This window comes from Catharus ustulatus, chromosome 7 (assembly GCF_009819885.2).
Source record: "Catharus ustulatus isolate bCatUst1 chromosome 7, bCatUst1.pri.v2, whole genome shotgun sequence".
NCBI lineage: Eukaryota > Metazoa > Chordata > Aves > Passeriformes > Turdidae > Catharus > Catharus ustulatus.
In genome coordinates, this window is record NC_046227.1 from 9,965,197 (window position 1) to 9,991,828 (window position 26,632).

The following is a 26,632-nucleotide window of genomic DNA, read 5'->3' on the forward strand; positions in this document are numbered from 1 at the left end:
GCACCGCCGCCGCGTTTCCTCGCCCTGGCCGGCACTGCAGGCCCCCGCACCGCCGGGCTCCCCCACGCTGCTGGCCCCAATTCTGCTGGGCTTCCCCCGCTGCCAGGCAGCCCCACCCGCCGGCCTTCCTGCTTCTGCCATGCTCCCCTGCTCTGCTAGCCCCAGTTCTCCCGGGCTCCTCCGCCATGCTGGCTCAGGCTCTGCCGCCCGCCCCCCACACTGCTGGCCCCGCCTCTGCCAGGCTTTCCCACCTCTGCCGGGGCCGGCCGGGCTCCAGCTTGGCTTGGGGCTGCTGCGGGCTCTCACTTCCGTGTTGGCAGCTTTTAGAATTTTGTTAATAGATTAGCCGCCCCGGAATATTAGCCGCACTTCCGGGTTTCCACCAAAATTTTGGTCAAATTGGTGCGGCTTGTATTCGTGAAATTACTGTAATCTGCAAATATGAAACAAGCTTTATTACTGGAGGAATGCAGGCAATTTGGGTGACTAATGAAGCATGCAGATATGCAAGAGATTCAATTAGCAAATATTTTCTGTGACCTGTCTGAAAAACAAAAAAAAAAAAAAAACTTACATATTTGTATTGTTGCTTACTGAGCTAAAACCTGAGAAATTGTTGGAGGTAAAAGGTCTGTTTAGACCTAGTGCTCATTTTAATGTGTGGGCTGGTCTTTTTTTAGCAATTTCAATTCTTTCCTTCAGAGAAAGTCAAATATAAAATATTGTTGGTATACTTACACTGACTGAATTAAGATGCATCCTCATTTTTGAGGACAGTAGCTGAGATTAACAAATGCTGTCAAAACCAGATATCAGGGTGCTGCTTTTTTAATGTACTCAAATTTAGGCATCAGGTTTTCTTGATAAACATCTTCAATAAATCAAGTATTTTCAAAGTGTCTATACTAATTATATAACCTTTCTGGAACAATAAGTAATGTTCATGTATGTTTGAATTCAATTGCCATGAAGATGAAAATGCAGTACTATCAGCATTGCTTGCTCAGTTCCATGCAATTCACCTCTAAAAGGTAAAAATTTAAAATATACTAGTTCAGCTGAGAACAAGTTTTATACATATGATGCTCTGATAAACTATATTATTCAGCAAACACTCTGAATGTTATTGCATTTCCCATTCATGAAGCCTAAGGTGCTGGAGTTCAGATACTGAACCAAGCTTCATCCTGTACTATCTTTGCTGCATTCTACTTGAGGTGTGAAAGAAGCACCTGTCAAAGCACTGCTCCAACCACAAGGCTTTTCTTTACTACTTTTATTTTCTGCTTAGAATCCCAAATATTACAAGTCAGAAGGAAAAGCACCAAACTGCTCCACATGAGTACCTGAGCCAAGACCAAAGGCAAACATTGCTCACAACACTCATCAGCAGTACAGGTAACACAACACTCCACAGACAGCACTGGCAAGTGGCACTTTTTGTGAATTACAACCATTTGTACCAATGCAAGCACGTTGGAATACCATACAAAAATATACAGAAGTATTTCTTTAGCAGGGGGTTTGCTATACAATGTACTTTAAGTCATGCACAATTAGGTTAAAAAAAGAGACAAATTTAAAAAATTTAAGTACACACTGCAGCAGGGAAACCACTAAACAAAATAGGAACATCCCAGAGTAGCTCTCATCAAGCTGCCCTCAACTCCAACAAAAAAGTATCTAAAAGCAGTTTTTAAAGACTATGAGGTTCCATCTTCCAGCAATTACAACATTATCTGAAAATACCTCTTCTCCAAGGTTTCCTCAGCATCTCTCAAGACAAGGACTTTGCCAAAGTTTATTATACATATAAGAACTTAGTTACAAACATTTTTATAAGCACAGTAATTTGCTATAGCATTTTTCAAACATTTAAGACCCTGCCAACATCTCTAAAAACCTGTAAATATTAAGACTAAGTTCCACATACAACATCAGATTTACAGTAGCTACATAAGAACTGAAAACAGAGGAAGAGTTAAAAACTTCTAAGACAGATTGCTTGAGAAATGATAAGCTTTTTCCCAAAATTACATGTTTCCTTCAAAGTTTTAAGCCCTTTTACAACCAACAAGTCCTTCCCTCCTCACTAATCACCCAAACCAGGTATTTTGGCCAATATTATTCTGTCTTTGTCCTTGAAAAAACAATTAAAAGGTCAGTGGAGAATCAAGTTACACAGTTTTTCTCGAGTTATCATCACACATAAAGGCCTTAAAGGTAGTTCTACCTTCTCAATGGTTTCAATACTAGAATATTCCAGTGGTTAAAAAAAAATCACCAATGGCCAGGATGGCTGAAACATCATCACAAAATAAAAAGTGAGGTGACTGGAGTGAGTTTTTTAAGTCCTAAGCCAGCACACTGAAGGAAGCAGCAGGGAAGACACAAAGGTTGTGTGTTCTGTGTTGTGCCACAGCAACAGCAGCACTGTGGCACCCAGACTGAAGGTGGTGCTCAATGAAAGGAAGTTTTTTATAACTTGGCTGTGTATTGCTTCAAAGCAGCTCTGTAACCAGCTGATGTGCAGTCCTTTGTGTGCATGTCTAAATACCCACAGTACAACAACAAGCTCTGACATGGCATCGCTTTCCAAGTGCTATGTGGTGCTAATATGGGAGGGGGGGAAGTCAGAATTGGGGGGGGGAGGTGTTCAAAACAACACAAAAAATCCTTTAGAGACAAATAAGAAAAGCCAGTGGGGGGTTTTCCTGACCTCTTTGTATTATAAAATATACCTAAGAACCTTCTACTATATTAAACCAAGATTTTAAGGTTTTAACAATTTCTAGTTTTCTTTAATAAATATAGGGGGAGGGGAAGTATACGTAATTTTTTTTTCTCCTAAAAAGGGTATCTACATGTGAATTATCAGGGATGTACATATGAATATTTTTCCTAAAAATAAAATTTAATATTCAAAACTTCTGGAGTCTTGAACAATCAACCCCACCCCTGTCTAGTTTTCCTTTCACACTGGTGAAGATTTTGCTATTCAATGGCTTACAGTATTTTGCTTAAACTACAATTAAGAGAATTGGTTTTTTTAGGAATAAAGATCAAAATGTTTAAAAATAATCTGACACACAGACTTCAAAGCTGAGACAGGTAACTGCAACTAGTTTTCCTTCCTTACTTTTCTTTTGCTCACAACAGAAAGGCTTGAAAAATTCAGGCCAGCTAAAGCTTTCTGACTTTGGTTGGTGTGATTCCAAACAAAAAATATGCTGTATTTGTCATAAATCATAATTTCTCTAAGTGTAAAATGGGGTCAAAATAATTTTTTAAGCATTTTCCCCAAATCAAGTTTCAGTATGATCCACACAAGTATTTTTGGTCAACATCAAAAATCAAACATAAGGCTATGGAAGTCCACAGGCTACAGTTAGAGTGTATTCATTTACTGGTTTAAGGCACAGTATATATATTTTTTTTCTCTAGAAAGCTACAAGTTTAAAGTCACAGTGAGGAATTTCACATTTCAGTTTTGGTCTGGCACTCTAATTATATGTGTCCTGTCTACTACCTGTAGACTTCTGCAAAGTATTCCAGCTGTCAGGTGCTGCAGTCTCAAATCCTTTTCCAAACTCAGAGTAAAAGAGGTGGAAAATACTGAAGCCTGAATTGATCCCAACATAATGCACTTAGCCTTTTGTAAAAACAAACATCAACACACTTGCACATTTGATACTTACATATACCCTGAAATTATTTAATTTGGAGGGGGAAAATAGTCTTGGCTGGTATTTCAACAAACAGAATGAGCTGTAGGACACAGCTGCTGTACTTCCTCCCAGGTCAGTCACAGTTCCCACTTTTCTGGGAACATCCTGCTTGGCACTACAGGGCAGGGACACTGCAAACCAAAGAGAGCTGCCTGTGGAAGGAGGACCTGCAATGATGTACCACAAGTAACAAATATAATGATGTTCACCACTCCTGGTTTTTAGAGACAAACTCAGCTCTGACACCACACATTCTGCAGAGCACAACCTGCCAATAACTGTAGAGAGGCCATGCATACAAGGTTTGTTTGTAACAGCATGAGCAGCAAAATCTGTCTACATTTAAGACTGAAGAAAGAAACCTTAAATCTTAAGAAAACGAAAGTCAAAATATTACAGCTCAGGTTTTCATCCTACAAGGCAATAAGCACATATTTGTGGCAGTTAGGTGCTTAGACACCAGAAAAATTGAGGGCTGGGCAGATTTGCTTAAGTAAGAGCTATGGAATTTTCTCTCTAAATGCTTAAAATTAATTTTTAAAAGCAGCAGTGTCTATTAATAAGACAAAGTCTATACTGTTTACTTGAGATTGAGGCTAGATGAGCTGATTAAAAGCTTTGAACACATTCTTCCATAAATAAAAAATGTATAGTGTTTGCAAAAGGTTTTCAAATTTTCAAAGAATTTATGGATTCTAATATTCTAATTTAAAGTTCTGTCTCTTAAAAAAAAGCTAAAAATTGTACTTTAAAATGAAAATGGTTAAATTTTGAATTGTCCTTCATTGCCACACATTCCCTAGAGGCTATACAACAGCAGTATGTAGCTTTGGTTACACAAGTATGTAAAGAAACAGTGATGAAAATTTTATATTTTACAGTACAGTGCTAAATGCTTACAAAAGCTACACTGATTATCTCCCAGAAAAAAAAAGAGATGTGAAAAGTCAAAGCTGCAATTGAGAAACAATCACCATTAAAACATTAAATAGAAAATAAGCATTAAGAATGCAGTCTACTTTACAACTAACAATTTACTAGTAGCTTAGTGACTTAGAACAGCAGCACAATTCTGTACAGACTATGCAACCACTTCCAAAAACATTTTCAAAGCTCAGAGTATTGAAGATCAGTAAAGGGCTGGTTTTAGCTCAGTATAAACACAACAAAAGTTTAAACACACTCAACCCTGCATTGAAACAAACTTGATTCAAATGAAAGTTTCTCAAATATTTACATTTATTAGTAGCTACATAATGGACTTTATTCTGTGCTGTCAGATGTATCAGATTTATCAGGTTTCAGAAAAACACCAAGTGAGTTCATCACTTGTTCCTGGCAAACACACAGAAAATGAGATGTATCAAACACTGACATATGCAATGCTTTTGAGGTTAGGTGTCAATACATTTTATTTTATTAATCACTGACTTTAAAGTTAGCTCAATTAGGTTATAGATGAAAAATTCACTTAGACCAACCAGCAGTCTCTATGCCTTCTTCAGTGCTTTACTACTGCACTGCTTAGGGTTTTGTTGTTGTTCAACTATTTGTTTTGAAATGTACCAAATTAATATTAAGGAATGATTTGTTACATGAATTAGCTCACTAAAAACCAAAATCAGGGCAGAACTCTTAATGTCAGAAATAATATTAGCTTAAATTCCAGTTACTGCAGGTTTCTTGGAAATAAATCACACAAAGAAACCTCCAACCAAAACCCCCCAAAACCAATCCTCTTTCAACAGGATGCTGAAATGTGACCAACTGCAATCAATTTTTAAATCACAACTAAAAAGATTCACTTTGGACAACATTATTTAACTCAGTTCCAAGGTACATTTGGTAATTGCAGTGAAGATGTGAATTCTTCTTTATCAGACACATAGAGACTTTCTGTGAAGTGTTAGCTACATGTGTCATTGCAGCATGATGAGACTGTGAGGAATGTGTTTGATGACATCAAGCAGAAAAGATTATAGACTTCAATAGTAATTTCAGGGTATGAAGCTATCACTAAAAGCTTCTCATTAAATCTCTCCCTGTCAAAGACAGATTCTGCTCTACCAAAAGTTAGTGGCATTTAGTATTTTAAGTTCTTACCCTGTTTCCTCATTCTGCTTTTGACAATGTATAAAAAAAATTATATTAGATCCACATAAATAGTTCTTATTTTGAATGCATCCTGAGGTCTAAATCCTTAAAATTTGTGCCTTGATCTCCTCCCACATAGTCTAGATAATCTAAAATTTGAAGAATAAAGTGGAATTTTAATGTAATTAAAGGTAGTAAGAGACAGTATAATGTATTTGCCAAAAGCTGTTTTATAAATGCAGCCCACTCATAATAAAGGATATTTCAGTATTTACATCTCCTTATATATGAAATTAACAGTGTGTGTATATATATATCTATTAGGTTATCCTATGTTTCTGCTGAAATGGTAACTCTGAGCAGTGGCAGAACTACAGACAAACAATCAACAACAACAAACAGTCATTGCATTTTACCTGAAAAACAATCTCAGACTGTCACAAAATCTAGTTCTTTTCAGAATGCCAAGTAGGATAATTCATCCTCTCTTAGAATGGGATGAATTCTAAGACTAGTTCTAATCCTATTAACATCCATTGGTTATATGGCAAATCTAATTGGGATTAGACTCCTAATCTGCCAAACAGCTGAAGTTGTCCAGTCCATGATCACTGCACATTCCAGATGCACATCCCTGACAACAGTTTAAATCTATTAAATGGTACACAATGCATTTAAATCCAAAACAGGAGTAAGACTTCCCCTCCCTTCCCCAGTAAAGATAAACCCTCTCTGAGAAAATAGTGTTGAGGGAGATGTGAAACTCTTGTTATCTGAGATCTCAGGATTATATCTATTCCTACCTCAAACTTGAAAATCAGGCAGGAATATACACAAGATATTGGAACTTGCATTATGAAGAGTGTTAACAATCATCAATAGAACTGCAGCTTAAAAAAAAAATCATTAAATGAAAAAAAAAATTTGTGTTATCCTATGCTGCTACAAATCAGTCTGTTTCACTTTATGGCACATTTTGAAAGCTATCAAAGATAGTAAATATTCAGTCTGTTTAGTTTCCAACAGTTCCAATAAAGGGATTCATGTAGAAAGAACCTGTTAAGGTGGCAAAACAAAACCAGAAGTTAAATAAAGCAGTAAGCCAAATGGACCATGAAACTCAAGGAAAACTATCTTCCACAGAAATCAGACCCTGCACATTTCACAGCCCTTTGCCAGCCCTAATGCAGTTCTGCCACCATCTTTCACTCACAGCCATCTGCAAGTACAATGCTATTCTTCCATGTCTGAACAGTTATTTCTAGTTAAACCAACTGGTGCATTTAGCTACAAGTATATTAAGTCACACAAATTCTCTTATATACATATACTGTCGCATACATTTGATTAGAAAATAACAAGATATAATCTATTCAAATAACTTTTCTGATTTACAAACACTATATATAATCTAACCTTCTTTTTAAAAAAGGCTAAGACTAGAATACCAGCACACAGATTACTGATAACAGTGACAGTGGTTAGGCTAACTACAATACCCTTACTCAGTTATAGCACTTTTAATGACTTACTAATAACTTGAACTGCTGACTTGGATATAAGCACAAAACACACGTGGCTTTCTTCACATTTGTCCTTCATTTGGAAAGTCACTGTGAGAATTGAGTCTTTCCAGCCAGCTCAGAGGAATTGACCCTAACAATACGTTAGAAATAACTGAGGCACTTTAGGCAAGATTATTAGGATATGATGGAATTAATGGGTCGAGCTGGCTGTACTACTGTACCAAGAGTATACTTGATTCACTGTGAGCAGCAGATTTCCTCTTGGTATTCCTAAAAGATGATTGAGCTGGTCTAGTATTTCCAGATGAAGATAACAGATATCTCAGACACAGCAGAGACAGCTAACACAGAAGCAAGTAGTAAGCTCATCTCTACACAGAATCAATACATCATTTAAATCTAAGGACTGCTGAGATTTTTTTCTGTTGGCAGAACACATGCCAGGGGGACAGAATTCCTTATACATAGCTATTGTAGCCTTTATTGTAAATGGCAGTCACTGTAGCATCTAGGCACTAAGATAAATTTATACAGAGCTAGTAATTATGGTCAGTATTTTCCACTATTACTGAGTTTGCCCACATGCAGAAGTCAGCACTGTATGGCAGGACAGGAGTTTGCAGGGTTGTAACTATATTCACTTTATGTATTGGCATTTATTAGGAGGTGATTGATTCTCTGTTTATGATAGGAAAAAAGCCTGCCTTGTCTACTTAGAAAGAGTGCAGCAAGTGCACTATTAATTCATACCATATCTCAATGTTTGCTAGCTTCTACATGTGGACAAAGTCCAAGGATTAATTTCAAAATTCCAGAGAAAACTGACAATGTTTTAAAACAACATTACAGCAAATTGTTTATGAATCTGCTGGTATCCTTCCTGAATAGAAAGCTACTTAGAATACTGTTGTTTTCTCACTCTCACAAAAAGTAAAATGTGTAAGACTTGCAATAATCTCACAAATGTTCAACTCACACTGATTGAACAAATGATTTGATAGAAGCAACAGTTCTATATAAGCAGTACATTCTAGTTTGTCTAGACACAAATGTGGCAGCTTTTGAATGTAACATAAAATAATTCAAAGTATACTTGGCTGTGTGGTTTTTGTGATAGTCACAGTGTGCTTGAAATGTATTGAGTTTTAACCAGCATACTTTAGACCTGCAAGAGATGCAGGTTCAGAACACAGACACTGCATGGCACAGTGAGTAAAAAAGGTCTGTTTTCACAAAGCAGTACAGTGAAATGCCAAAGTGTCTACAAGGCAGAGTATTGAGATGCTGCACTGATATGAGTCATGTGCTTACACACAGTTAAATCACTCCATTTTCAGAGACATGAAATAAACACCAGGAAAATTTTTCTAAGCAACATGAATAAAACCATGAATTTTTGTAAGGTATTCACAGTTCTGTCCTCTTTCCCACATAATGTAAACCACTGATCATATTAATTTAGGCATTTCTGTGTTGCAATTTTTCCCATCTCCAGCGTTAAGTTTCTAGGGTGCATTGTCCTATATATCTCCTATATAGAATGAACATTACACAAAACAGCACAGCACATGTAGAAGAAGAGAAAAGGTTACAAAGTGTGGGACTCTGTATAAATGCATTCGTCCAAAGGCCAGCATTGCAACAGACAAAGGGAGTGGAACTTTGGCTGCAATCTTCAAGAGTTTACTGTAAGAACACAAAGAAAAACAAATAATTTTGTAGCCAGATATGCAGAAAGTATGCAAATGCTTTGCAAATGCAGAAAGTATGCAAAATATTTCATTTTTCTTTGCAAAATAATTTATATTTCAAGGCTTTGTTCATCTTTAAAACTGAACAACTAGGTCTAATAGTCAATAAAAAATGATGCATAAGCAGAAGAAATTATTCAAAAAGCTTAATGTCATTAAAAACATTATATTAATTTAGAATTTTTTTCTCTGTAACATAGGAAGACTTAATGGTTTAGGTCACTTGAGATAACAAGGACTGGTCAAGAAGGTAAACGACATTTGCTATTATTGTCATTCATGAGGCATTGACTAATATCATATCTCAACAAGAAATACTCTGTCAGGAAAACACAGTTCTCAGAACCTGTTAGTCCAGTAGAGAGCACATTGTATTTCTACTCCCATAAGGGGAGCTTCAAGAACATAACTACAGTCCTTTTGAATTCCCTTTTCCTTGTAACTGTCTGACAATAATTGCTCAATGTATTTGGATTCTGAATTCTTGAAAGAATTCAATGAATTGTGAGTTAAAAAGTCACATTACAAGAAGTTATTATGCAGTCAATTGCTTAGACAGCACATAATTTATTTCCATGTGGCAAATACAAGGGATTTTTTCCTCTTAGCTGAACTAGAGGTCCTTTGCACACATTTTAGCTCATCTATTAGACATAACCATATGAGTTCATGAATCTCTATAGAGGCTGAACAATTACAGCATAAATGAAGTTTTACCACACAAATGGTAATTCATGAAGAAGCAGGAAAGCAAAACTCGAGACTGGGCTACAGTACCTTGATTTCACTTCTGAAGTACTTGAATTCATTAGAATTTCTAAAATGCATACGAGGATAACAGCTGTGGATCTACAGGGATCAGGATCAAGTCTAACATTGTACCTGCAAAGAAATGGTTTAAAAAGAACATCACCTCTGAACTAGGCTGCCAAATAATATCCATGTGCTGATGAAAAAAAAACAGACATATGAAGTCTATATGGCATCCCAGCCTGATTTTAAATCCTTTCTGAAACATTACTTTGTTCAACACATCACTGATTCACTTAACACCTATTTACACCACAATACAGACCAGATAGGATAGAGAAAACAACAATAACTAACAAAAGTCTTTAGAACTGTATGGTAACTAATAACAGAAACAATCAAACATTTATTATTATAAAGTTTCATTATCTTCAAAGGTTCCTGTAACTTTCTTCCACTTTAGTGTCAAGTTAATTTTTTTAAATTTACCTGAGATTTTTTAGCCAATAAATTAAAGATGGCAAGTTGAGCAGCACAATCCATGTGAATAAATTAAGGATTGTAATGTGCATCTTAAGACTGTTCACAGCTTCAGCAAGTGTTTTATTGTTGGAAGGAGACTGTGTTGCTTCTGGAATGCTGTCCACTGAACTCTGGGCTTTGACTGTGTGTGTACTGGAGTTCTGTGAAGTTTCTTTTGAGTGGCCTGAATCCTGGAAATGAAAGACAGAAGTCACAAAAAACATGCACAGGCTTGTAAGACCCCCTGCTGGGGAAAGAGGAGGGGAAAAATATCCTAACAGTATCACACCAACTGTTATTTAGGAAGAAAATCTGTAATTTATGCCTCAAAAAGCCATCAAAAGCAAAGTTCAATAGTTCAATTTTAAAGTACAGTAAATTCACGAATACAAGCCGCACTGACTATAAGCCGCATCTCTGGGTGTTGGCAAATATTTCGGTTTTTGTCCATAGATAAGCCGCACACGAATATAAGCCGCTTTGTCGTTCGCAGCGAGGACCCGAGTGCAATTAGTAACAGAACCGCGGCAGGGCGGGGTTTACTGGCTGAGCTAAGGCTGTGCAGGCTCGGCCCGCTAGGGGCTGCTGACGGGGCCAGGTGGCCCAGCACGGTGCTGCCGCTCGGGGCCGGCCGCCGCTGCCCCTGGGCTCGGTCACCCTGGGTCGGCGCTGCCCCGCGGTGGCGGGCAGGGACGGAGCTTCCCCTGCTCCTACGGCAGCGGCGGCGGGCGGGGACGGAGCTTTCCCGCGCCCGTGGCGCCGGCGGCGGGCAGGGACGGAGTTTCCCCGCTCCTGCCGCGGCGGCGGCGGGCGGGGACAAAGCACCCCGTCGGCTCCCCGAGCCGCGGCAATGGCTGCGCGGGGCTCCCGTCGGCTCCCCGGGCCACAGCAATGGCGGTGCGCGCTTCCCCCCCCTCCCCGGGCCGCAGCAATGGCGGCGCGCGCTTCCCCCCCCCCCCCCGGGCCGCAGCAATGGCGGTGCGGGCTTCCCCCCCCCTCCCCGTGCCGCGGCAATGGCGGCGCGGGCTTCCCTCCCCTCCCCGGGCCGCAGCAATGGCAGCGCCGGCTTCCCCCCCCCCTCCCCGGGCCGCGGTAGGGGCGGCCCGGGTCCCCCCTCTCCTCCCCGGGTCGCGGCAATGGCGGCGCCGGTTCCCCCCCCCGTCTCTCCCCTGGGCTGTGGCAGAGGAGGATAGAGAGCTCTCCCGCCTCTCTCCCCGCCCCCCGTGCTGCCTACAGGGAGCCAGGCTCCACCCGCAGTGCAACAAAGTAGCCATTTGTAACAATCGCAAAATGCCGACTTTGCAGCTGCTCGGCTCAGCACTCTGGCAGGCACTTCTGAGGTTGTATTAGCCGCTCCTGATTATTAGCCGCATTTCCGGTTTAGGAGCAAAATCTTAGTCAAATTGGTGCGGCTTGTATTCGTGAAATTACTGTATCTAAATTTAACCAGAAATTTCTCATACACTAATAGTTTATGTGACTATGGAAGAAAAGAATGGAGAGTGTAGATGCCCTGACACCAATGAAATGAAGTTCCTGGAAGGGGAAGAACAAAATAAAAGGAGTAATAAAGCATGGGGGTGAAAAATCACAGATGATCATTCACAGGAAACACATAGGAAGTAACGCAACTGGGAATAAAATATTACCTGTAGGAATAAATAGCAAAGATGAACGAATGGGTTGGCAGATACTAACTTCCAACGACAGAAAAAAAGCCCCACAGATGAAACAAAAAATTATACAGAGATGAAAGGAGAGGACTTTCAACTAAACACACGAACAATCCACCCAAAGAAATCCAAAGAAAACTTTCAGCAACTTTTCCTGTCACAATGCTTTGTTCTATGTTTGCAAAAAAGAGCAGGTAGTTATCACACACTGTTATCCACACTTGCTTACATCTTTGATCCTATACCCTAAAATAACCCAGAAAATAGACTTCACACTGCATGAAACTCAACACTTCTTCACTGTGTTTTAGACAGCTCCCTATTTACTGCACTCAGTCCATACTCATCTAATACATCCTATTTGTCATCTCCGGACTGAAAAAAAAAAAAAAAAAAAAACCTTAAAACTCCACAGGCTGCCTCTCTAGAAAAACACAGTTTTATCTGCAGTATAGATTATTACCTAGAAATTTTTTTTATTTAATATAAGCCATGCATAATCAAATACCAAAATTTAGACAAATCCCATTATTCTGTGTGTATTCACAGTTTTCTTCTTAGATGACAAGTTCACATTGCAGAAACTTCCAACAGCAGTCATGTGTGATGGAGCAGGCTGCTCATGGCCTGGCTGATCTTTAATCATACGTGCAGCAAGTGAACTCCAACTACCCACTCACTGCAGCACAACCTGAGAGTAACAAGGCAGAAGTCTCCCAGACAATTTTTGGCCACAGTTTGGAACAGAAGCAGGAAACAGACTCACCCTGTTGTGCATGTTTTGCTCTGCTCTTACAGCCACATGCAGTTTTACAACCTGTAAGACAAGTAGTTGCTTGTTTAGTAAGGATTCTTCACACAAAAACTGTAGCACAGGAAAAGAAATTGAGGACTCCTTACTCTTCAAGGAAGCTATTAGTCTCTGTTTTTATAATATTGCCTAGCTAGAAGTCAAAATTTTCAATTATCTGCATTGTTGTAGTGTGCACATGGGACCACACATTTCTTTGTAAGAAGCATTAACAAAAGAAGAAGAAAAATTCCACAAATTACAAGAGTATGACACTGATAAATTAGAAATACTGTTTCAAGTATGAGAATAATAATATTTATTTTATGTATGAAAAAGGGTAATTTGGATTTTTGCTTTTAACCTGGCATTAATTCAAAGCATCAGAAATGTTCAATTCAGTTACAAATACAGAATGTTTAGCCTTTCAGTACCTTGAACAAGTACTGAAGATAAATAATGAGTACAGCAAATGCACCACAAGTGGTCCAGCTAACCAAAGCAAGAGGTATCATCCCACAGAGTCTTCTGGGTGTAATCAACTTATCTTTTTGAAGTTCAGTAGGTCTAAAAAACAGAATACAGAAACAAAATTCCTGTTATACTTCTTCCCAAACATCAATTTCTGCTTGCTTTCAAACCCAGATGTCTAAAATCACGTATAAATTCAATCTGCCCAGAATTCAATCTTGCCCAAGCATTCACACAGAAGCAAACAAAGAAAAAAACCCAATTGTCAGGGTCAAAGTCATCTACAAGAGCATAATTATATAGCATCACGTTGTTTTACCTAATCAGAGTTAACCATAGTGAAGAGAAGAGTCTCAGAGATGTAGAGAAAAATACTCCACTCCAGTAGGCAATGCCTGTCCCAAAAAGAAATAGAATCAGGGACACAAGGGGGAACCATGCATCCTGACTACTCAGTACAGCAGCATCCACCTCTGGTAGTGACAGTGATTCCCATATCTCTCTAAACCAGTTAAACCTGCCAAAAACATGAAAGCAGTATTATTTATCACTTCCAATTGCTCTTACAGTTAGATATCTATCAACCATTCCTTCTATTACAGTCTTTTAAGCAAAATAACAGTCAGGTGTTTACAGTGACTACAGATAAAATAATATTCCTCCCCAGCAACAGTTTTACTGAAACTTCTCTTTTGGAAACTGCTTTAAACAAATAAATGACGCAAACTCACCCCTGCAGAAACACAACAATGCTTATAAGAGGTTCCACTTTGTAGGGCTTTGCTGTCCTAACTAGTTCAAGGGAGAAGTCTGAACACTGGCCTAGAATCAAGAGCAGAGAGCATCTCTAGTTACTGTCATGTCATGCACTTTAACCAAGATCACTCACAACAAAATATAAATTCAGGCAATGGTGAGTTGACTTGAAAACAAGATAACCATGTCTTGTAAAAGTACTGCAAGGCTGCACACTTCACCACCCTTCTCCACATTAAGGTAATATGGCACATGAGCTTCTAGAGACACAGAGTTTGTTACAAACCCCCTATTTTAATAAAAATGCATTTTGTCTGAAGACATGACTCAAAGCTGTCATGCAAATCTCATCTTCCTGCAAGAAATAGTGTTTTCTGCACATTAACAATGTATTTAAAACTTTTACATGCATCTTTAAATAGACTTCTGGTAATCCTAAACTACTGTGCAACACCAATATTTCACAGAGAAGGAACTGCAATTTAAAATAATAAGGAAATATTTTGCTACAATACAACCTTGAAGGACTACCAGCCAAGGAAAAATGAAAATGAAGAGCACAGATTCAAGTATTTCCATAAGCTGTCTGATATTTAGCTTAAAAATTTCACCTCTAGCTAGTCTGTCATCAGTAAATTCAATAAGCAATTTCTCTAAAAACACTTGTGACAGAGAAAAATATGCAGATTTTTAGAAAGCTACCTGTTGATCTCAGTGTGCTCAGTTGTCCTCCATAAGTAAGAAGAATATTAGAAACAATATAGACTGGAAAAGCACCAGCATGGAACCTCACTATCTGAAAGACAAGGATAAAGGGATAACTTCATTTCTACCTATAAAAATTGCATTTGCAAAACACATACACAAATATTATCATGAAGCCAGAATGATAATGAGATTAGAAAAATCTTTCTTAAAAGATCCAGTTTCTCATTTTAATGCATATTTGCTGATCTCCAATAGCACTTAATGTTATAGATGGGAAATACTAGAATCTCTTATAAGCAGCTAATAGAACAGGTTTGGATAAATGATCACATTAGAAATGAATGGGTTTTTTTTCCCCAAAATGAATGGGTTTTTTTTCCCCAGTCAAGACAAGTATGAAAAAATCACATTTCAGTAAAGTAAGTTTAAAGCAATTTAAAGGCCACTTTCCAAGCAAAATCTGCATATAGTTATATATGCCTTTAGGCAAAAAACTTTTGGAAGCAATTATATGCGTGCATTAATTGGTTTCCACTCTCCCAAAGTCAAGATTTATTTACCAATAGCCTATAAATGCTCGTAAAATAACAACAAAATGAAAAATCTTTGCTCTAAATGCAACACTCACGTAGAGAATCTTGCCAGTTCTATTCCAGCACTACACATAGGTGCTTGCAAATTAATTACTCTTTAGATTCAGAGAACTGCAGATGGCCAGTCTATTTTTACTGATCCCCATGTCAAAATGTATTCTTTATAGATAACCAAAGAAGATTTGTTGAAAAGGAGCATATGGACCTACTTAGACTTTTTCCCCCAACTTAATTGATGCCAAATGTATTTTAAAGTTTAACACCACTGACTCATCAGGCAAGAAAGTTAAAGTGACCTACAGATATTGAGTTCACCACAAAGCCACATGCTCCACATTTACAGAAGCTCTTTAGAGCTAGAGAGCTTTTCTGCTCCTCTAAGGACCAGGGCCTGACACTCATCCAGGAGGGATCCTTGCCAAGGGACAATGGTGCAAAATGATCACTGAACAGTGCTCCTCTTGGCAACAAGAAGGAGTCTGAAGTGCCACAGTAAGGAAGGGAGGAAGTAAAAATTTCTATAGATGCTACTGACATTAAAAAAAACCACAACGATTTAGTATTAGGTTTTCTTACCTGCCCAAGAACCTGTATAAGTGATGTCTTGAGAATTACCTTGAAAAAAAATATATTGCTTCATACAATGGTAAGCGTAAGGACAAAATACTTCAATTTTTAAGAAGCAAACTCAAGTTTTAGAATACATCAATCCCACAACTAAAAAGTACAACACTTTACTATTGACAATTAAAAGCAAATGCTTTAGAGTCCAACTTTCAATACTAACCCATCTGTTGCAAAATACTTGTAACGCACACTAAATGTCAAAAAGGCTGAACAGCCCACCTTTAGATTTGCTTAGTATTTACTCAGATTAATTAGTTATGGTTTAAAAGACCAAATTATGCAAAAATTATCCAGCAATGCAAACTAGCTATAAAATAAAACTGTTTACTCACTTCATACTGACAGTCTGGGGAAGAGTAGATGATTAACTGTGGAAGGCTGCTGTCATCGTGAGGCTGAGCAATGTGCAGTTTGGCAGAAATCTCAGCAAGGGATGGAACTCTGAAACACCAAGTTACATGGTCACTGCTGTCCTTGTAACCAAGCAGAAAAACCAAACCTATCTCAGTCTTCTACAAGTGCACACAAAGCAGATCTACCACACCAAGTGTCACCACAAGCTGTGAGCAAAACGGAGAAAGGAACTTGTTTATCCTGTCACAAACAACTACATAACATCCTCAATTCCCTCTCTTCTGAACTACTGAGGGACATGGCACTAAGGAAACAAGACAAATGCAGTGAACACACTGCCTCATAGAGCATGTAAATATGCTGAGTGCCAGGGTGGGAAGAACAGATCCTCAAGAACACAACTCAGTTTCCTGCAAGTATTATGCTGCTGGAAAACACAGGGTTGGAAATTGTGAGGTATTCTTAAGACTTCTAAAATAAGCTAGAAATACAGATTTCCTACCATCTAAATACAGTCTGGTTGTTCAACTGCATAAGTGACAAATATATTTCAAGCTGTATAATTTGATTTTGTTAGGACTATGCAGCTGAAGCAAACATAGGGTTGCTGTGTGACCCAAACCCTGGCTTCCAGGAGGAAGCCAGCATCCAGAGCAGGCACTGTTCTCCACTCATGAGGGGATCGATGATTATCCTGAGAACTTCAGACCAGCATATCTGACTTCCAATTTTCAAGAAAATTGGTGAGAATCATTAAGCAAACAATTAGTAGGTATTCATATTCTAGGAAAAGTCCAAACAACTTAGTCAACAAGGGCAGAAATGTAAATGAGGAAAAGATGCAGAAGTCAAACACTTAAGACTGAAGAAACTGTCTAACATCAGAAGTATTACCACAACAGGATACAAATATTCTTCAAAAAACATATCAAGAAGTTATTAATTGTTAAATCCTTACTTCGCTACAGTTATTGAGTCTTCATATGACCAGGGGATATGAAGTCTGTAAACACTAGGTTTTCTTTCTGAAATGGAACAGCATTAAAAAATATAAACTTCATTAAGAACCAGATGTGCCAACTGCCTCTAAAAGCTACAGGGCCAATAAAACAAAGGTGGCACACAGATAACTACACAGAAATCACTGGGCTTGCAGTTACGTTGCAACTGACATTGCAATGCAGATCAGAGCAGTTAGCAGCCAACAAAAATGACATTTTTAAACTCAGGCTGTTACAAGACAAGACAGTGAGACATAAATGTTTAAAGGAAGAACAGTTATGAGAAGAGTTCTGCTTTTCAATATGAAACAAAACCTCAGTCTAATAAAATCCATCACTTTTTTTTTAAATAGGGTCCTTGAGTAACCCATCCTGCTTAAGCTTCAGCATTCAAATTTGAGTTCCATTATCAGCAAATAAAAATCCTAGCCAAATGTGTTTTTCTCAAGAAACACTTTCAATATAAGGCAGAATCCTGATATAAGGGAAATTCAACTTCCCTTTGCTGGGGAGTAAAAATAAACATTAAGGGACTAATTCCTCATTTTCGCTGATCCATTTCTTTTAAAGGAGGAAGTGAGAGAGAGCAGACACATTTGCAGAGATTATAACAGCATTGCCTAAACTCCACTGAATGGGAACACTAGTTTCTACAAATTTGCAACCATTTGTTTTAGAAATGTGTACTTTAGAAGACTTCTATTTACCTTTGGGTGACTGGCAGTGGCTGTCTATATAAATTTTGAAAGCTTGATATATCTAGAACACAAAAAAACAAAAGTCACTCACTTTTCTCCAGACAAACAGTGGTTACATTACCTTAAAAACCTTTGTAGCATTCTTACTTGGTTGAAGTGCTGGAGCTGTACATTATAAATTAATCCAGTTGAATTTAATAGAATTTTGCTTGAAGAAAGTCCTGTAAAGGATGTAATATTTTCACTTATTAATTAAAATGATCTGAGAACTCACTACATTTTCAGATTATTTCTTTCCCAGGAGAATTACATATTTTCATATCTATTAGTCTAAACCCCCATGTCTCTTATTTCTTTGTTACTAACAAAAGCAATGTTAGCTTTAGTGAAAAACAACCCCCAAAAACCTCCTGACTTGACATTTCTAGGCAAATTTATTACCCAAAGGTTAGTTATATTAGCTTTCCATTTTTTCCAAAAGCAGTATGCTATACTTACCAAATGAAAAGAGGTGTGTTACAGGGAGCTGTACTGTTCTGGAATCCTCTTTGAAGAATTCACAGCCCAAAGTATACTGCAATTGAGGATATTAAAAGCAGATCTAAACCAAGCACAAGACTAGAAAGCCTTCATATTTGCCAAATTACATTTCCCAAGTGATCTCTCCTCTGTCTTTGCTTACCCTGAACATTGCGCATTACTAATTTCACTGCAAAATGCCTCTGTCACAACTATCTGAAGATACACTCAGAGAAGAACATCACACTCACTTGTGCTGTGAATAGTTTCTTGGATCATGGATTATTCTATCACAGACTCAGAGACAGTATTTGTGTCACAGAAAGCAGTGTCAGATCTGATTAGACTGGAAATTCTAATTCAGTATTCTGTCATTTCCAGTACTAACTGGAAAGGTCTGCCAGACCCAGATGGGTAACACACTAAGCCTTCAAATGTCCCTTACTGGATCCTGAGAGCCCTTGATGCAAAGTTATTCACCTCATTTGTGAGATTCAAACTGTTAAACTCTGCACAACTCAGTCTACTACATCATTTGTGGTTTAAGAGCTTGCAGAGCTACGTGACCTATGCTTCCCAGAATCCAGGTGTGGTGCCTTCAATTATCTATATTCTCTACTACCCTGGGTAAGAGAAATGACTGTTCAAAGGTATGAACACTCAGGAAAACAATCAAAGTATTAAGAAAAATAAGGAAGATTCCTATTAGAATCTCCAACAAGAACTCTAAGAACTGATTTGAAAACTGTGGCTTTGTAGTTTCAAGTGCTATTCACACCTTGTTGTTTGGTATTTTATCAAAAGTGTTTCTGATCTTACAGAAGCTAACAAAAGTCACTTTCTAACCACACTACAGCGTGTCTATGGTTTCTCAAAGTAACTTAGCACATATTTAATATACTTATTATACTTTTCCTCCTATCATAGCACCTGAAAGTTATGAATACACTAAGCAAACAATTCCTGAATGTCATATTTTTTTACCTTATTGCCAACTGCAGGTGGTACCTGAATGACAATGTGGGACAAAGAAGGATAGTCCGGAAGTTTCAGCATTACAACCTTAAAAAGGAAGGAAAAAAGAAAACTAAAGAAGTAGAAAAGCCATTATGAACATGTCCCTTAGCTTTCCCCTTGCCAGTTGTCCACCTCTTGTACCCTCTTCCTGTGGAATACAAGCTGTTACAATGCTCCAAACAATGCTCCTTCCCCTCTGACTTGCACCAGCCCCTGAAGCACCTCTCCCTCGTGCAAGTTAGGTACACACTTACCTTGGTGGTTGGAAGCAACTCAGCTCTCCAGGATAAATCAGCAGCTTCCAGGCTGTAAAAATTCATGCACATTAAAGGATGAGCATATTCATCATGCAGGCTCAGTATTATGGCAGTGGATTAATATACCAGCTTCTCTCTCTCTCTCTGAATTAACATTTTAAATTGAGAAGAAATTTGGGTGTACTGCTACCACAGTAATTTATCAAACTACAGTAATTCCAGAGAGTGTAAATCTTGTTTGTGCAAAACCAAGCCAAGCAAAGTTCCCACTCTCTCATACAGAAACCTGAGCACACATTAGCCAGGCAACTTCAGATACAAAATGAAAACTTTCATGAGCTAAAACTGCACTACCATTGAATTATCATGCGGTTTTATTAGCATCTGTTAAACTTAAAAGCACGGATTTTCCTATGGATGTATCTAAAATAGACCAAAAAATTTTAAAAATTGATAGCTGTTAAAGAGTTTGCAGCAGCTTTAAAATGTATCCACACACTGAACTGCAACACATCAATGTGGTCACTCCAAGTTTTGATTTTTTGAATGCCAGGATACTGCTGTTCCTCTAAATAGTGTTCATGACCTCAGGACACAGTCCACAGCAAACCCACTATTTTTAGATGAGTTTAAGTAGCAGTCCTGAACTAGGCTAATGTGCACTTCATGCTTATCAAAGGTTACACAAAGGAGTAACGGCCAACTTCTTGGATCAGGAAAAAGTAATTGTGACATCTGGCTATCTGCTGGAGGCAAGACTCTGGCTGTACACCTCAGTGATCCCAGAACAGATAAACACTCTGCTAATTCAATTTTCCCTGGAAGCTTTCCCTAATTTGAAGGGAGATTGAATTTAGTTTATTTTACAAATGTAAGCTAAGACAATGTTTTAAATCCATTTTGTAATGACTGTCATAACAAATAACCACTAAACCACCCATCCTTCCAAATATTTTTCATGTGACAGTAGCAATTTTGAAATAAGAAAGAGATGCTTTAATCCACTCTTTTGAAGGCTCTGTGTGACATTTAATGTCTTTTGTCACAGGATTCTAAAGACACAGGACCACAGAGTGGTTTGGGTTGAAAAGGACATTAAAAACCATCTAGTTCCAACAGCTCTGCCATGGCCAGGGACACCCTCTACCAAACTAGGTTACCCAGGACCCCTTCCAACTTGGAACATCTCCAGGGATGGGACATCCACAGCCTCTATGGGGGAGCTGCTCACAGTGAACAACTCCCTAATATCCAATCTACACCTGCCCTGTCAAAGACACTGCCCCTTGCTCTGTCACCTCATGCCCTTGTGAAAGGTCCCTCTCCAGCTCTTGCTATGAAGATCAAAAATATAGCTCCATGAAGAAGAATATCACCTATTTTAAGAAAAGCTATCCTTTCCTGCTTTCCTGCTGATATAGAAAGCATGAATTATTTACAATAACAATTTCACTTCCCAATCCTTCCCTAGCAAGGATAATTTATATGCTTTACATTCAAGCACAGTCTCACAAAACCCTTTTAAATAAAGAACAGGAACTGTTCATACTCACCACATTGATGAATTACTGTTCATGCAGCCATAAATCCAGCTACTTGTGTCCTGTAAAGGCAATACCATAAAATACTACATTACCTATGTGTGATTGCTTTTGTAAATATATTAAAAATACTGACTACTTCAAACAGTGCAGGGGTTAAAGCTGATGATAATTCAAGGACTGATATCATAATCTTGCAATTATAGGAAAGGTGAAGCTTCAGAGTGAATGGTGAGGGTTTCTAGGAACCATTTAAAATAACTTCAATTTGCCACCCTTTGTATGAATAAATAAAAGATTAAGCAAACAAGCTTTCAGAATTTCTCTTTAAAAATATCCATCTTACATATCATGTTTAATCTCTCCTAAGTAAAAAAAAAAATCTCAATGTACTCTTTTAAGCAGTAGAGGAATACTTTAGATATTTAATGTTTTACTGCTCTGTCCCTTGAGAATTTAAGTGTTCTGAAGTGATACTGAGGCAGCCCTCAGACACTTGTTTTGTACCTCCCTCCTCCTCTAAAGCTGTACTAGGCCTGTGTTTCAGACATCATAAAAAGGGCAAAAATCATCCTATCAAAGCACAGCTAAGATCACAGCATACATGTAAACACTGAAGGTGCCCCTGAGAAGGACAATCAGAAAAGCTCCAAGCACAGACAGTTATGGTTCACCATGGTGGTATGAATGCCACCCTTGGCAAGGGGAGAAGTGGCAACAGGGACAGGCAGGATGAAACAGGAAAGCATCTCAATTTTCTTGCCACTAATGTAAAATACATGATTCTGAAAAGTGCATTTAACCATCTTCAGTCTGCCAAGAGATTAAATTCATTCTTGCATAAAAAAATAAAAAAAAAAATTGGCTGAATATGCATATGTCTCAAGCTAAAAATACAAGAAATGCACATTATGGTGTTTCCTCTCCATAGGAGACAACTGAGATGGTGCTGCCTCCTCATCTGTCTTCCATTCACTTTCCCTGCTCAGTGAAAGATCTCTGTTGCTTTCAGGCTCACTTAGATTTTATTATGGGAAAGCAAACCTATAAACAGCTTTCCCAAACAAGAAGTATGGCAAAAACACATCAGCACTAAAAAAAACATCTTCCTTCAAAATCATCAATACAGAAAACTGCACTGAATTAAAGGATACAATAATGTAGAGCTAACCAGAAGAGACAAAGAAAACATCTGAGGTTCAGGTGGCACTGAAGGTTTCAGATCCTGAATACTGAGTGTGACATGCTAAAACAGGTAGTACCTCTGACATGCATTAGGCTGTGATTGTAAATGGATGGCAGCAATTTCAACAGCTGCTCATTAGCTGTCTTAAAGCTGCAGCAAATGGAAATTTTAAAAACACATCTTTATAAACCAACTCCAGACATTAAAGAAGTATTTTCTCACCAACATACTATTTTCACAGTAAACATGACTGTATGATTTTCTGTGGCTTTCAAGAGGAAATGCAAAATATTTTCCATCAGAATCCTTAAAAAGAAGAAAAGCTCATTAGTTTAAAAAAACCAAACACAACCCCCCACAACAAAACAAAACCATAAAAATACAATGGGGGGAAAAACTACTTACATTGTAAACTGAGTAAGTCCATTTTGAACCTTTGACTGTAATCCACATGAAAGCTCCTAAAAATAAATATGTTAGTATGCTGCACTGCAGGAACAATTGTCCTTACATCCAAAATCTTGTATTTTACTGATCACCAAGGTCTTATCTCCTATCTATACATGGATGTACACTTTAACCAATACTGAGAATTGTTACTGCTTACAATTACATGCAACAGTTATCCTCAGTTACACAGGAAACAATAAAGCCCTAGGATCCTGTTACTAAATAACAATGGCAAAATAAAAACCCCACAAAACTTGAAACAAAATAAAGGCAACAAAACAAATAAACCAAATTATATTAATTTAATTATAGGGTGATTGATTAAGGATGAGGTAACATTAGAAACAGCCCCAGTCTCTGCTCCTGTCAGCCTTTTAAGAAAGCTAATACAGAAACTTGAGCAGAAGAACATCAGCCAAATGAGTAACACACAAAAAACCAGGAGCACCTTAAAGATATGGCTAGGGAAAAAGAGTAAGACAATAATGAAGAGATCAGAGTACAAACAAATTCAGCTAAATGTCAAGATGTCACCACGATTAGGAAGACACAAAGAAATCCAATTTAAACAAATTTTTCTTGTTGCTAAAAACTGACACAAAAAAAGGCAACCCTCCCAAAACACCAGTTTCACAACCTCTCTGGGCACCTGATCTAGTGTTTGACCACCTTCCTGGTGACACATTTTTTTCCTAATACCTAATTAGAATGTCTTTTGTTACAATACAATTTCCACTGCCAGTTGTGCTATATTTGTGAACCTCTGATAAAAGTCTAACTTCATCTTCTCTCCAAGTCTTCATTAGGTAGTTGAAGACAGCAACATGACCCCCTCAGCATTCTCTTTAGGGTGAAACTCCTCAGTTCATTCAGCCTCCTTCCCCCATTTCCTGTGCCCCAGGAACTGCCCATTTTGGTGATCTTTTGCTCCATACTCATTTTGGGAGATGCCAATGCATAAATGTAAGAGGGTGCCCAAAACTGGACACTAAAGTACAAGCTACATTAGTACTTCAGCAGTGTCTTACATTGAGAAAATTCCTAAAATAAAATGGTTTGAATAAAATGGTTCAGCCCACTTCAGTAAAATAAAGCTGTGCCCTACAAAAGTTGTGTTTAGTCCTTGAGACTCTATGCAGTCAAAATCTCTCACTTTTAACTCTGCATCCTTAGGAAGGAACTTTACAAGGATACCCTTAGTGAATGGTTACTTTCACCCTGCCATGTCATGGGAAAAAGGAAGTGATTGATCTGAATATTCAGGATTTCCATAAGTAGCACAAAACTACCACAATGGCTCTGCAACACCCATCCAATCCCTCTTGCAGCCACTGTAGATAAGACTGACATCCAGCAATTCCCCAACTGGACAACCTGGTGTAAACACAACTCCTTAGAATCCAAGCTATATAAAAGTGACATATCCTTGTTAACCACTTTAATATCAAAACCAAATAAAAGCAGATTGTTTAGGTCTATAACCTGTATATTGTTTTAGTACATCTGAAGGAGGACAAAGTGTACTCTGAAACTTTGTTACTGAGAAGATCAATCATTAACAAAGGAATATCACGGAATCCTACTGAAAAAAAAACTGCTGCACACCTGTGAGGTTTGTAAAAGCTTCAGGATTTTCCTCAAACATCTTTGCAGGGTGTCTCACAAAGTGGTGATTCAGTACAGACATTCTCTTCTTTGGATCCTCAGTTATCTAAAACAAGAGCACATTATCAATTTTTTACCAATGTGTGTGATTTAAGACCATCTCATTATCACAGCTAGCAACACAGTTTTGTTGGTGGATTGTTAGAAGTCACCGAGCCCTTTCTGTTCTGAATTCAATACTCTGAAGTGCCATCAATAGTCAATCAGTGCAATACAGAAAATCTACACATTATAAAGCACAGCCAAAACTTTCAGAAGTTTTACATTCTCACCCACTGATAACACCAGGAAACCATTCCATTAAACTTTCTTTACAGACACACATTCATTCTCCCCGAAATGACACTTAGGCAGAGCTTAAGAAAAATTCTCACATTTAGGCTAATCCAAGTTCACATATCCAGCTGTATAGCTACACTGGGATTCACTTTTGTTTGGGGTTGGGATTTTTGTTTGTTTGATTGGTTTGGTTTTCCTTTCTTCCAAATAAGCCTTCCAAGACTAATTTTTATCTATTCCTCTTCCCAAAGCTATGGCCATTACAACTGATTTCTGAAAAGTTTTACCCTCTAGCACAGTCAGTGCTGCAGAACAACTCTTCTACTCTTTTTGTCTCTCTGAATCACACATTAAAATGAAATCACACATGAAAAACTAGAGGAGTCTGTCCCAAACAGCCTCAAAAGGAACACCTGAAATCCTTCCTCTTCTGTGTCTTGGGCTCTGCTCTTATGTGCACATCAAGAGGTCAAATCCACAGCTACAGATCGTGCAAAATTTGCTTATCCTGGTGCAAGGTCAACTGAACCTGCTGCTTTATGAAGAAATGTTCAGCCCACAGCTCAGCTATAAAGCATCAAGCAGTCAATAATGAAAACTGAACTAACACCTTGTTATTTTTGACTCTAGTCAAATAACACACAGGGATTTTTCAGTGACTGGTACAAAAAGGAAACTGTTTTCTCAGCGTGACTTAGAATAATCAAAAAAAGAGCTTTCTGTAAAACAGGAAGATACTTTTCCTGATTAAACAATTCTGGGTTGGAAGAAGAAACTGTGATGGGAAAAGACACAGAGATACAGACCTGCCTTGTGTTTTCATCTATGAGATCAAAAAAAGCTCTAATAGTAGCCAGGATCAGTTCTTTGCACCTAGAAGACAGAATAAGTAAAATTAAATCTAGAAAGGAAAGATCCAGGATGATAAAAGTGGTCAGAAGAGACTTCACTATAGTACTAAACGGAAGTTAAATTATGGTGGAAAGTGGTAACAGTAGAGAAGAGAGCTATGCACAGTCAGTCAATTAACCTTTGTTCCATTATCTTACCACACTATGGAGAGATGGTCAGTTGAGGCCCAAGCTCTAGGCACAGCTGAGCTCTGCTCAGGAGAAGAAAAAGGTTAAACTTTTGTTAGTACTCAACATTCTAAAATTATATGGAAACCTTTCCCTGCCTTACATAAACATATTTGCACAATTATTAAAAAGAACAGCCTTTATACTAAAGAGTTTCAGGGCTTAGGGTACAATGACTTCTTCAGTCACCAATCTTGCAAGCGCTGAAGCTGTGCAAGATGAAAACTATAAAACAAAATTACCAAATTATCTATGTTAGATAGCAGAGACTAATGGTGAAAGGGCAGAAAATGGAGTGGAGGAAACTTACCAAAAATTTCTTCAAAGACTGCTTCTATGACTAATCTTACTATTTTAATAACTGATCCTGGCACACGAAAATAGCAGCATGCCCATGAAAGCTGTTGTTGAGAAACCAAGGGTGTCCTCAACAGAAAGAGCCATCAGAACACCACAGAGAAAGAACTGGACAGTCTGAAGCTATTGCTTGCTTTAAATGGATTTCATGTATTACATTTCAGGGACTAACAATATCAAAAACACTTCTCACAAATAGAGCTCATCAACCTATTGCTCAACATGAATCAAATAAACTAT

The 26,632-nt window shown here is 38.1% G+C and overlaps 1 protein-coding gene across 2 annotated transcripts in view; it reads right to left on the minus strand.

Moving 5' to 3' along the window:
* Positions 1-1,266: 1,266 nt before the first annotated feature.
* Positions 1,267-26,632, minus strand: part of PGAP1 (post-GPI attachment to proteins inositol deacylase 1) — a 35,076-nt gene continuing 9,710 nt past the window's right edge. The window contains exons 6-27 of one of the 2 annotated variants that reach the window (XM_033064694.1): positions 26,006-26,058; positions 25,763-25,829; positions 24,618-24,723; positions 22,968-23,023; positions 22,785-22,868; positions 21,389-21,438; positions 19,833-19,884; positions 19,546-19,623; positions 18,541-18,616; positions 18,190-18,263; positions 18,052-18,103; positions 17,302-17,368; positions 16,322-16,430; positions 15,939-15,977; positions 14,764-14,857; positions 14,037-14,127; positions 13,625-13,822; positions 13,269-13,401; positions 12,811-12,861; positions 10,339-10,562; positions 9,877-9,981; positions 1,267-9,034 (exon numbers count right to left, since the gene is read on the minus strand). In XM_033064694.1, coding sequence (XP_032920585.1) covers positions 8,896-9,034; positions 9,877-9,981; positions 10,339-10,562; positions 12,811-12,861; positions 13,269-13,401; positions 13,625-13,822; positions 14,037-14,127; positions 14,764-14,857; positions 15,939-15,977; positions 16,322-16,430; positions 17,302-17,368; positions 18,052-18,103; positions 18,190-18,263; positions 18,541-18,616; positions 19,546-19,623; positions 19,833-19,884; positions 21,389-21,438; positions 22,785-22,868; positions 22,968-23,023; positions 24,618-24,723; positions 25,763-25,829; positions 26,006-26,058 — 1,998 coding nt within the window. In that variant the 3' untranslated portion in view covers positions 1,267-8,895. Of the gene's footprint in view, positions 9,035-9,876; positions 9,982-10,338; positions 10,563-12,810; positions 12,862-13,268; positions 13,402-13,624; positions 13,823-14,036; positions 14,128-14,763; positions 14,858-15,938; positions 15,978-16,321; positions 16,431-17,301; positions 17,369-18,051; positions 18,104-18,189; positions 18,264-18,540; positions 18,617-19,545; positions 19,624-19,832; positions 19,885-21,388; positions 21,439-22,784; positions 22,869-22,967; positions 23,024-24,617; positions 24,724-25,762; positions 25,830-26,005; positions 26,059-26,632 lie in introns of those variants that run through there. The other variant, XM_033064695.1, reaches the window with a different exon arrangement.